The 12,849-nt window shown below is 38.9% G+C and overlaps 2 protein-coding genes across 6 annotated transcripts in view; one reads left to right on the forward strand and one right to left on the reverse strand.

Annotated features, from left to right (window-relative positions):
- The window catches only part of yjefn3 (YjeF N-terminal domain containing 3), a 28,670-nt gene extending 18,748 nt beyond the window's left edge, over positions 1-9,922 (forward strand). Inside the window, exons 3-6 of the mRNA XM_077533370.1 lie at positions 3,724-3,834; positions 8,164-8,277; positions 8,745-8,895; positions 9,345-9,922. Coding sequence (XP_077389496.1) covers positions 3,724-3,834; positions 8,164-8,277; positions 8,745-8,895; positions 9,345-9,541 — 573 coding nt within the window. The 3' untranslated portion in view covers positions 9,542-9,922. The remainder of the gene's footprint in view (positions 1-3,723; positions 3,835-8,163; positions 8,278-8,744; positions 8,896-9,344) is intronic.
- The window catches only part of LOC144026598 (Rieske domain-containing protein), a 31,806-nt gene continuing 22,349 nt past the window's right edge, over positions 3,393-12,849 (reverse strand). For all 5 annotated transcript variants that reach the window (XR_013285228.1, XR_013285227.1, XM_077533372.1 and 2 more), the window contains one exon: positions 3,393-4,131. Coding sequence is in view for 3 of the 5 variants with exons in the window: in XM_077533372.1 (XP_077389498.1) it covers positions 4,011-4,131 (121 nt within the window). In the remaining 2 variants the exon portion in view is untranslated. The remainder of the gene's footprint in view (positions 4,132-12,849) is intronic.

Below are 12,849 nucleotides of genomic sequence, written 5' to 3' on the forward strand. Positions count from 1 at the left end.
GCGCGAGCTGAAGCATTTGGGGGTATTTTTATTGTTAATTTTAATATTATTTAATTATTATTTAATACCACTGTGTAGGTATAAAATTCAAGGGGAAATATTCAGGAGTAGAACGACCACTTGAATTATTCTTTTCCTCAAAAGTTCTCCGGGAAAAGGGCACTCATTGGGATTCAGCGATGAAGTTGAACTTAAACCAGTGACTGTTTAACGCAGAGCCAAGCCAAGTAAGCCAATTATACGCATGCGCGTTGTCAGAGACGCTGCGTGACTGACAGCTTTTTTGCCATTCAAAAGGCGCATGTGTAGAAACAACATTCGCGGAACCAACACAACTTGATTTCTCATTGTGCATGCACGAAACAAGCTGTCGGCTTCTCCACTACCCGTGAGGAAAACAGGACAAAATATACATGAGTTTAAGACAAAAACAGTATAGCTACGGTATTGTATTTTAGAGGACACTGACAGAAATATTTTCAATGATTTTAACCTTAAGTTTAATTGAGAAACTTAAGAGCTAAGTTTCATTAGGTGATACATTTTCCAGGTTCATACTAGGGCCATAACTTTAAAGGGGCGGAGCTTCAGCCTTGTTTTTCCCTTCCCACTTCCTTATGTTTTTTTTATTTCCCATCTAAGTAATTTGGGGGCACTGAAAGGCGACCCGCCAGGCTTTCCGTTGTCTCCACCTGTTGGTCAATGTTGCTTTCATGTTTCGTGGACTGGTTTTGACTCGGGGAATTGCCCTTTCACGGATCACTAAAGTAATCTGAATTTTCCCCACGTGCTCCGGAAATTCTATTATGGTTAGGAAAAGCCTACCAGAACATCTGAAATTGATTTGGGGTTAATCAGATGCCACATCTCAGTTTATAAGGGGGTGTGCACACTTGTGCAACCAGGTTTATTTTTACTTCCCCTTTAGAAAACTCTCTTTAATCACTTATTGGTCACAATGGTAGAAAAACTTTTTCTTTGTCTCAAGTTTGTATCCTAAAAACCTGGCATTTGAATAGGGGTGTGTAAACTTTTATGTCCACTGTAAATTAAAGGTGAAGACTATGGATTTTTCTCTTGAAAAAGTCCGGACACCCCTGTAGCAGGTCATATAACGAGAGTCGAAAACGTGAGTGGGTGAAAGTGGCATCATCAGTCACAAGCCGAGACAGGAAGCGTGCGAGTCAAACCGCCGCGTCCACTTCCCTCCAGCGGCCAAAATCGCCAGCCGAGCCTGACTGAACAAACACGACCGGACCGCAGCCGCTGGCCGCAGCCACCCGTAGCACGCCACCGCTCGCATGACATCACCGCTATTTGAAGACAATTACAGTCAAAGGAGATGCGAGCTAGACGGTCGGATTTGGCCGGTTTCACTGCCGACCTACTGCTGTTACTGTGTCCATTAATACCACACCAGTAACACCGGCGCATACACCTTCGCTTGCCAGACAGATTATAGGTTCTCTGTAAATCAATCCCTCCACCGCAAGAGAACCAGACTGTGGGCTTCTGTATCAGTCTGAGGCCGTTCATCACCTGAGTGGAGACGGGAGACGTTTTGTTGCTCCGCAGCAGTAAATCTCCACTTTACATGAGCTCAGGCGCGACACTTTCTCATATAAAAAGCTGCGGGCCGAGCTCGGAAGATGACCGTATTTGTTGTTTTAGGGGCCTGTTAGTGTTTTCTCCAGACTTGATTGGAGGTGAAAGTTCATGCGAGGTATCCCCATGACGGTCGTAGAAACGATCGGACATTCCGTCATCTCCTTATTGAGGCCTCGTAAACGTTGCGGTCCGACGAATACTTTGATGAAACAAACAATCAAATGTGAGCTATGCACTCGGCTCACTTTATAGCGGTTTATTCGTAATAGATTCTCCAGCAGCACGAAAGATTTCCACAGCCAATATCAAGCATACTCCCGCTCGCTCGGATGAAAAGTTGACTTGAATAAGTGTGTGCAATAAAATGAGGCCGTCGAGGGAAGAAACAAACCGACAAGAAAGAAAAAAGTGAGCAGCCAAACAAACGTAGTTTGATCATCCAATCAGGCAACGTTTGAAGCTGGGATTTTATTTTGTGGGGCTGCATGCGGCGTCACCAGCTGAACACACAACACACGATACTTGTTTTTCAAGTTTACGCAGAAGTGTGAGCATAAAAAAATTGCTTGTCATTATGATCAGGTCATGGTCATCCCAGTTCAGTGCGCCCCTGTTTTTTGAATGGCTCTATTGTCCCCACTATATCAAGGAAATGCAGTAAGAATAGAATAAAATTCAGAAATTTAGACGAATGTCATGATATTCCTTTCTCTTTCCATATTCCTTGACCTGTTCAAATCATTCCAACTTCAAAATGTTCTGCTCATTCAGGAAATCTATATATTTTCTACTCTGCGCTCAGCATGCCTTCACTAGCTCGCTACTAATTTAAAATCTTGGATCCCAGCATAGAATCGAGAACAGGGGTGTCCAACTTTAATTCAGGGGCCACTTTCACCCAAATTTGATCTCAAGTCGTCCAGACCAGTATGTTTGTGGCCTAATAAGATATAAACAGTGGCAGATCGTCTTTTTTTTTTTGGTGCAAATAATTACACCAACATCCTGAAAACATTCCCATTGATTATCTTATTGCAGAGTAACCTGAAACTGCATAACAAAAGTTAGCACAAAATGTTTGCATCAAATTCTGAGTCAGAGCCACATTTCAGAATGTCATTTAAATGGTTGTCCCTGCGCCCTCCAGTGGACAAAATTAGCAACAGCAGTTAATTTTAGTGAAAAACTACAGCGTGTGTTCTGTCTTCGCCGGCCAGATTGTTCCCCCCTGATGGGCCGGTTAGTTAGCTGATAGATGAATATTGTTATTGGAAATTAAATGAATCTTCAAGTCCCCGGCCTGACCGTGTAACATCATCTGCCCCCGTGGCTCCTGAGGGCCGCAGGGGCCTCGTCTGTATTTCCAATGAGACGGTGCCATGATGGAGAGAGCGGCTGCCGTCTATTCAGTTTGGATTCACTGCTCGTGAAAATGGGATCCAGAGGGAGATGACCTATTTACCAAAGAACCTTATTATTATTAATAGGTGGAGAAGTGAATTTTTTTTTGTAGCCCGTTTAGTGGTCAAAGCCAAAAATGGAAGCCAGAATTTTTTTAGACTCCGTGAAATAAACCTGTTTTGATTTCTTTAAATGGTCGTTGAGACGACTAAACAGGATTTGACCTCAACTGAACTAAAGTCCCGCTGACTTTCAGCAATCACTGTGCTCTGTATATCAGAAGTTCAGAACCAAAATATATATATATATATATATATATATATATATGTCTCAAACGAAATGCAATAGAAATGTTTATTAGCACGATTGGTGTTGAGTTTGTGTTTTTCTCAGACAATGAGTGTAAAAGGTCACAGGTGCATGAATTTTGTTCGAGCGAGAGCGTTTGTTGGGGTCGCCTGCCACATTTTATGACTGTATTTAATTGTTGACTGTTTATTTTTGACCACGGTATCCACACAGAAAGTTTGCATCCCATTGTAAGGGCACAGGTATTTTTTCCATGCTCATGGGCGCAGATCACGTAACATACAGCGCGCAGGAATCCTTTAAGCCCGATGGCTACGAACTGCATTCCTCTTTCTATTTGTCTCCCCTACAAGCCTTTTGTCTTTGTTTCTAAGCATCAGCTTTCTATTTGTGCTCTTTCTCCAGGCCTACCCTCTCAACTCTTTAGCGAAGAAACAGCCAACGGTGTTGGTGATCTGCGGGCCAGAGCAGAACGGCTCTATTGGCCTGGTGTGTGCACGAAACCTGCGTATGTTTGTAAGTAGAAAACATTACACGTCATCTGTTTTACAATTCAAGACGAGAAAAAAATTGGGGCTCAGTACCTCAGCGGATCACACAAGTGCAGAAAAAAAAACATTTTCCACTTTCATATATGTATTTGCGTGTAAATTAATGAACTTGCCTCATAATCCTTAGTCTTGAATTTGGAGTCATTTCCTAAATTTGTGTCTCAGTGCTCCTGTCGACTCTCCTTGTTCTTGCGTGTGATCCAGCACAGCACTGCCCAAAGTTGCCACGGAAACAGCGTAGGGAGCATGTTGAGCGCAAACTCTGCCAAGCAAACAAGAGGAAAAAGAATTGGAGCGTTAATCAACATTGCTGTGCCTGATTATTGCAGTTGTGATTTTTAAGAAATAAAAACCTGCAGGCTATTTTTTTTGCACAACCGAGTAAACTACATTATGTCGGCAATCTGATGCTCAGCAGCCGTAATGCAAGACATAATGTAGATTAATTGCATTAAATTTAATCTGCTGTACAATATTGTACTGCAGGTCCAACATTTCCTTTGGGATAATTAATTACATTTTCTACCTAACCATGTGGTAAGAAAGGTTGTGTATGCAACCCCATTAACTGAAAATTGTTAGATATTTTCATTTGTGATGTGCTTTAATAACGTTAACGTTTCTTTTTAAATACATTTAAAAGTGTTTATGTGTGTTGGAGGAAAAAAAAAAAAAGGTAAAACTTTTTTTTATATGGTTTCTCTATTGCGTGTGAGTCTGGAACGTAAAAACGGGATGAAAACAGGAGTTCCAAGTTTATCATATTCTAAACACAAAAATGCTGAAAAATGGGGTATTCAAATTTTCACTTCAAATAAAAAGTGACAACTACTGACCTGCCATACATATTACTAGGGCTGGGTTTAAAAAAAAAAAAAAAAGCCTGATATCGATTCATAAAACCATGTATTGATTATTTTTTTTAATATCTCTTTTCCCATCTATCCATAAAAAAAATAGAATTATAAAGACCAATTTTTTTTTTTTTATCTTAATGTTATCTTGAAACTTACTGACATTTTATGAAAGACCTGACTTGTTGCACTTGACACCATTCCGAATATTTTTAGTTTATATTTACAATGACTGAATTAGAATTATGAAAATACTTTTATCTTATCCCTGCTGATGTCAATGTTTGTGTAACACTTCAGCAATTACATCACGTGTTACTGTCATTAATAAACTAAATCATTTAAAGTTACTGCCTCCGCAAAATTTTATGTTTGTGGAGTTTTTATGATGTGCTTTCTATTTAAGAAGAATTGATGTTCCAAAATTAATCAATATTGGGTTGAATTGATGTGAATCGAATCGGGAAAAATCGAACTGAACTCTTGTGAATCGAAATCAAATTGATTGATGAAATTTGAATCTATACCCAGCCCTACATATTACATCTTTCCCCTCATTTTGAAACATTACAAAACCGTTAAAATGTTTCACAGTCATTGATTGACGTGTAAATGTATCCTACTGCACTTTTCCTGGTACGTTGCCAGCAAGCCACATAAAAACCCCACATGATCACTCACTTTCTCAAAATCTAGAACAAACTGTTCCCAACGATAAAAATAAAAATCTCCATTTGACTTGCATCAGGATTAACAGGCTGTCCCCGAATATAATTTGAGCTCCCGTAAACGTCTCGGAGCAGTTATCCCATTACCCTCTCGGCAAGAGTCCTCAGACAGTCATGACATCACGCCGTTGTTACTCTCATTAATGCTGTCTGCATGTGAACATGATGTCATGAGCGTCACGTCTGCCCACTGGGCTTCGCACTCGCTGATATTTCAAGACAAATTGGAGGCCACTCAGAGGGCATCAACGGAAAACGGATATGGATCTTTGATTTTTACGGTTGAATGGATCTGCATGCTTTACCATATGTCTGTCAAACAAGTTACCAAAATTTATTGGTTGTTAAAACTGTATCAGATAGGCTATGCAAAGTACAGTGTATTACAACATCAATGCGGCACAAGTAAATACTTAAACTCATCACTTATGCTGTCATCTTTTCTTTGAAACGAATTTTCTGTGTTTGCATTTGTGCCCCTCTGGGAGCACATTAGTTATGGTTTTCTCCGAGTGCAGAAACCCAATCACTTTGGCCTCAGGAACACAACCCTGGTGCCAGAGTATGCGTTGTTCGCGGTTGCGTTGTGATCCGTGTCAGCTGGAAGACACACGGGCACGCACGTGAGCACAAAAAAAAAAAAAAAAAAAAAAAAAAAAAACCTACCTACGCACATGCATTGCCTTTTAGTAGCTCAGCTATGAATGTGATTATAGCATATAGAATATTTGTCATATCAGCTCAAGCCAAATAATCACCACTCATTTTTCACCTTTTTTCCATCTCTATTCTTTTACTTTCTGCTTAATCAAAATTGAGCCTTACTACAGCTATCAAATGTAATTTTTAATGGAACATACCAAGTGGACTTTCACAGAAATTTGTAGATTATAGCAACCATTTAAAAAAAAAATTTTTTTTTACTGCTTTTTACATTCATAGTATGTTGTACACAGTATTATAAACATCAATATTGAATAAAATTCAGCAAATTCAAAATGTATAAATTGACTAATAAATACATTTGCCTCACAAGTCCAATTTGGTAAATTTAATATTTTTTTTCAAGAATCTATACTGTTCTTCAGTTTGCACTTGTGGTTGTTTTATTGTATTTTATTTTTTTTACAAATTATTGACCAATTGACCTCCAAGTGTTGAAAATGTCTTGCTCTCTGATGATGTAATGGTTAATGTAAAATGATGATTTTGGAGGTACAAGGTTTTGGCCCGATGCCAGCGAATATATTGAACTACTATAAATGTGTATTGGCCAAACTTAATGTTTTTTTTTCATGACATTGAGAAAATGGCTGGATGAATTTTCTTACTGTAATAAACTCATCTGAGTGAGAATGAGTTTTTCAGCATAGAATTAGCAAATAATTTAGCCACATGGCATTTATGTTAATGACACAAAGTACATTGCAGTCATTCAACAAAATGAGTACTTTAAAAAAATAAACACAACATTATACAAAATCACAACTTGTGTGTAACCTATTAATTTATTTTTATTGACTGACCCAATCATAGCATCAAATAGACGATGAATGAACTTTCCTTTTGACCTTCCCATGACCTGCAGAGGATCTGAATGATGTAACTGTATGTGGACCATGTGAATTGCGGCACATTCCATTCTTTTTCAGAGGGGGTATAATGGCACAGGTGGAATGTGATGGAATGTCTATGGAATGGCCCTTAGGCAAAATTTCATCACATCACACATTCTCAGATAGAAAACTTTTAGTTATGTTTTAAGCCGACAATGGCCCCCATATGACTTGAAGGATTCTGGTCATGAGCTAGAGAAAGCTCCTGACCATACATGAGAATATGCAACTCCTGGATATGCTTGGGAAGGATGGTGTTAGCTGTTGTATTGGGGTCTAAGTATAAAAAGAAATAATTTGCTTTATTTGGTTTGTCTATATCGCATATATTCACCTATTTTTTTTTTTTTTTTTTTTGGGGGGGGGGGGGGGGGGTCATAAATGCACATTAGCCACAATAAATAGGGGTTCACTACAGATCATAAATATTGATGTTAGATAATCTGGCTTTTTTATTCATTCATTTTTTTGTGGGAATTTTGTCTTTTTGCTACTGTATTCTTGCCAAAAAGATGAGATTGTATAGAACAAACACATGGAAATGAGTATTCATCTTTTGACTAATGCAGCAGCTGCTGTCATACATTATACTCAACCTGAGCCACCCCCTAACTACAAACACATGGACTGCAAAAATATCCTTGGGCAATGAGCCACACGCTGCTTCACCAAGTCTGCATATATACATTATCTGATCACGTGTAAATTTCCATTACAGCTAATGCTTGATATCACAAGCCGTTCCACTGAGCGGGGTGATCTGATTAAAACTACACTCACAACTTTTTTACAGCACGAACACACTCATTCTAGGAATGGGCAACGTGCAAGTTTAAAGATTTTTACAAAGGTGAAAGATCACAGACCTTTTGGTTTGGCGAGAGTCTGGATTTTTACTTTTATGTCTGTAAGGCCGACACTCACTCAGGAAGCAGACAGCAGAAAACCGCAACTGCAGAACACTGGTCAATGAACGCGTCTCGAACTGATGTACTATGTGTCAAAAAAAAAGGAAAAAAAATCACAGGCTGTTGGCTAACTTGGCTTAATGGTTATGTAACTTCGCCCTTCTATCTTTTTGTTCTCTTATATTCAGGAATATGAGCCCACCATCTACCACCCAAAGCGATCCCCGCACAGTCTGCATCAGGATTTCACGGTTCAGTGCGAAAAGATGGACATTCCTTTCCTCTCCTATCTCCCCACAGAGGTCAGAGACACCTTAAAGGCATTCATTTTGCTGCCCTAACAATTTCAATAAACATTATTTTATCTTGTACTGCGTGTACTATTCAAGGTTGACTCAGTCAGGATGAAAAGACGAGACAGAAGTCAACCCCAAAATTTTCTTTCCAATAATGTTCTGTGCAGCACCTCTACTCTAAACACTGTAAAAATCACAAATCCACGTTTTCTCACTGGGCGGCCGTTTTGCCACTTGCTGTCAATTGAAAATGTCATCACAGTTGCGCAGCGCTCAGCTAACGACCAATCACGGCTCACCTGTTTTCTGATGCTGAGCCGTGATTGGTTGTTACCTGAGCCCCGAACAACAACTAAACCTCTTTTAGTGTAGCAGCCTAGTGAAAGTATTTCCAAAATAGCCTCCAGTTGAACTTGAATGTGATTCAGATAAGAATGAAGTCATTCACACTTAGGGAGGTGTGGTCTTCACAGGTCCAGCTCATAAACGACGCCTACAACCTAGTGATTGATGCCATGCTGGGCCCCGAGGATGACGCCGTCGACATTAAGGAGCCCTACGCTGGGATTCTGGTCACCCTCAAGCAGGTCAAGATCCCCATAGCAAGTGTGGATGTGCCCTCGGGTGAGTTTTAAACTCCCGGCACGTCATTGGGGTTCAGTTTCTCCGAGTATTGAGGCCAATGTGGAGAATAAATCTGCTTCAGGCAACACAGTGTGAGCTCATCATATAAACACAACTTACTGAGTATCGGCTACACAAAATTATTTGCAACTATAATGCCGCTAAGCAGGATGAAAATGCTGTGCATTTCCATGCTAAAGCGTAGGTGAGCCTTAAGACTTAAGATTTGCTCGGATGGGACTCTCCTGTTTTCATTCTGGGATGGATGGCATCCATTATGAAAAAAAAAAAGCAATCTGTTCTTCCTTGCTGAATTTAAATCAATTGCAGCAGTCCCTCGCTACATCGCGCTTTGGTTATTCATTTTCATTTGTGACCATAACTTAATCGAATTCAGGTTCGACCTCTACTCCACATTTAGTCCTCATCTTCTTCCTCTTGTTTCTCAGGTTGGGATGTGGAAGAGGCAGGTCAGGACGGGATCAGCCCAGAAGTGCTCATCTCTCTGACGGCACCCAAAAAGTGTGCCATGAGTTTCTCGGGAAAGCATTTCTTGGCCGGACGCTTCCTGCCTTACGATATCCAGAAAAAATATGACCTCAACCTCCCAGATTATCCGGGCACAGACTCTCTTATCGAACTGTAATGCACAGGAAATATTTTGACAGCGTTCTCGTTTTTGCATCTTACAGATGAGAAACAATAATGTCTCCGTCGTGTCTTTTGGCCTTCAGCCGCATTTGCTGTTCAGTGACAGTAGGAGGATTTAGAACCTGTGACCTGGTGTCTTTTTTAGGGAGAAGCTTGAGGTTGTTTCTGTGTCTGTCTCTAAATAAGAACTGTAGCATTATACATGTTGGATTTATTTAACAAAAGAGATTTATTTCACAAAACAACTTCTTGTTTGATACCGAAGCGTGCAACTCTTATTTTTATTGGCGTCAAAGCAATATTTTTGTTTTTCTTCTTTTGCTTTTACAAAAACAGTTCTTGTTGTCTAAACAATAAAAATATGAATTTAATTGAACTGTTCCAAGTTTATGTCATTGACTTTTCTAATGTTATTTCAACTACAGCAGCATTTACTAAATGTCTATGTTTCCCATTCATCATGACAGTGGAAAAAGAAAAAACTTATGGACTAAATTTCATGATCGACTATGGGCAAAAGGTTAATTGTTCATTTTTTAGGATCGTACAATTGCTTCAAGACTTGAATTAGCATAAATAACATGAAAAAACACACACTTGCACACACGCTTACCCAAACAAAATGACGCACAAAATTGGAATAGGGTAATAAAATAAGCTTGTAAATCCACCCTTGAGGTCAGGCTACTTGCTTTAGTTTATTGATCCATTAACTGGACTCGACTTGGTCATAAACAGGTGAGATCCGCCTATAACCAGCCATAGACAAAGGATGGATTGTCATTATGGAGCTTACAACTTCTGGTTTCAATAAAAATGACCAAGGGAAGCTCCTTAATGAATGAGGTCATTGGTGTTTATTGTACAAACAGCAGCCTAATTTGAATGCTAGTGCACTAAAACTAAGTGTGTGTTCTTATAGAAGTCAGTATAAAGGAATGTTCTCTTCCCCTCTCGTTGACATTAAACTGTCAGTTGACATGCATTTTAGAAAAATGTCCTTCATGGCTGTCAGGAAACAAGCTTCTCACCACTGTGACTTTTTTTTTTTTTTTTTTTTTTTTTTTTTTTAAAAGCAGACTTAAACGAACAAGTCTGGGCTGTCAGTCAGACTGAAGAATTGGAAGCGTCAGGAGTTCTCTAAATAGTATTAAAAAAATAAAAAAAATAAAAAAATTAAAAACACCTTGATGGAAACGTTGGATAAGGACAAATAATGTACCAAACACAAATTCCATATGGTGACAAGAACATAACGATGATGCAAGGCAATTGTTTGTTCCTGTGCATTTGACCTGTAGAAGTCCTAACATTAGCAAGAAAAGGAAGATCAAGCTGATGATGATGATAACGTTTAGAAACATTTCCCTCAACTTTCAGGCTACATCCAACTCTGCGATGACCATGCCTTTTTTTCAGCCAAATTAGGATTGTAATTGGTGACTGTAAACATGACCTCACGTTGCATAAACAACGTACACATGTAAATAAATCCACATAGCTCGAGGGCACGGGGATGAGCGGGTTTATTTACAATGGATAGTCAAAGACTTCATCATAGCTTGGGCCTGCTTACACAGATGGACTTTGGTATGTCGGAGTCATCACGCTCAATGTGAACAACAGCTTTGTATTTCAATAACGTAAGTAAGTGGAGAAACGATGTCAATATTAAATTACGCAAAAATAACTTTGCCCAACGTTGTCGGAAAAAATTTGCTGATTGTGTGAACATCCATGTTTGAAAGGTACCAGTCTGCTTGATCCTAATTCATCTTTTTCTCCATGACAGGATGACGTTTATAATCTCAAACAAAGTTACTGTATATTGTGACCCTTACCAAATCCCAGAGGTTTTGTAAAACAGATAAACACATGTAAATGCTTGCTGTAACCGAGCCTTTAACAAGCAACATTCCTCATTAGCTGCGCTTCGCAATGCCTCGAATGAGCCCACTATTACGCCTCATGAGCACATGTGGAGACATTGCCTTCACTGGACTTTTTTTCTGAGTGGTATGACATATGACGCCACTTCCACTCTTTTGGCAGCAGACAGCCGCGCAATCAGTGGCTGTTAAAAACGTGACGTGTGAACCGCAAGTGGAAGCAGAGGCAGACAGAGAACGTCAAAGACTGTAAGAGGGATCCCTTCACAAGAAAATTCAAGAAATAAACTATTTGAATACATCAGGTGTGTTGCTTTTTTTTTTTTTTTTTAAATGTCTTTCTGAAATATCTGTAGCACCCAGAACAACATATAACTTTTTAATAAGTGCATTCATGAAACCAGTTGTGGTAAACTTATAGCAAGTGGGCCATATTTGGCCAGTGATCGCATTTTAACTGGCCCATAATCAATTCTAAAAACAAATACAATATTAGAGGAAGTATTTTAAAAGCTCTGACTTCCAAACCACAAAGTAAATATGCAAAGCATCATAAAAAAAATTGAGACAAAAAAAAAAAAAAAAAAAAAAAAAAAAAAAAAAAAGTATGTTCCCATTTTTCTTTTTCTGCAAGTAAATGCTTTAAATGACAATATTTGTATTTGGAAATTGGAAATCATGTGAGTACAGTACTTTATAGATTAAAACAAAACCTTTCATTTTATTCAAAGTTACCTATAAATTGCAAAATCATATAAACTGATAATTTTGCTGTGGTTTCCATAGCTGTACACAATTGCACAACAATTTTCACAATTTTAGTATAGCCAATGAAGGATTTTATGAATGATAAACTAAAACAGTGAAAGGGTCCAAACTCAAGAAATCAGACATTTGTACATCTTGTAGCATCTATAGGCAATTGTAACAATCTTTTCTCAGGCATCAATTAATTATTCATTGATTTTTTTTTTTTCACTATTCACCGTGGGGCTCAGTCTCTTGGTTAACAGTAACACTATTGAGTAGATGCCGATAAGCACACATACAGTAGCAGCAGCTGTCATCCACAGCTCACACCCAGACAATCACATGAACTCCGCAACATCACACTACTCTACCAGTATTTTGAATACTTGCATGATTTTTTTTTTTGCATTGTGATACATATGTAACATATTTAAAAAGTGTGTTTTATTAATTGCAAATGTGATTTAATGTGGGAGGGGTAAAAATTATAGTACTGTTTTCACACAAAGCGGGTAGATCTTGAATGTATCCCCCTGCGATGACTATTTATTTAGTAATTTCCCAGGAAAAGGCCACAATTTAATCATGGTTTTATTTTTAGCATCCACTCACTCCCCCTCTTACTCTGCATTGTGAGTGTCTCCCCACCACTCCGGCCCCCAAC

Source organism: Festucalex cinctus, chromosome 10, assembly GCF_051991245.1.
Source record: "Festucalex cinctus isolate MCC-2025b chromosome 10, RoL_Fcin_1.0, whole genome shotgun sequence".
NCBI classification, from domain to species: Eukaryota; Metazoa; Chordata; class Actinopteri; order Syngnathiformes; family Syngnathidae; genus Festucalex; species Festucalex cinctus.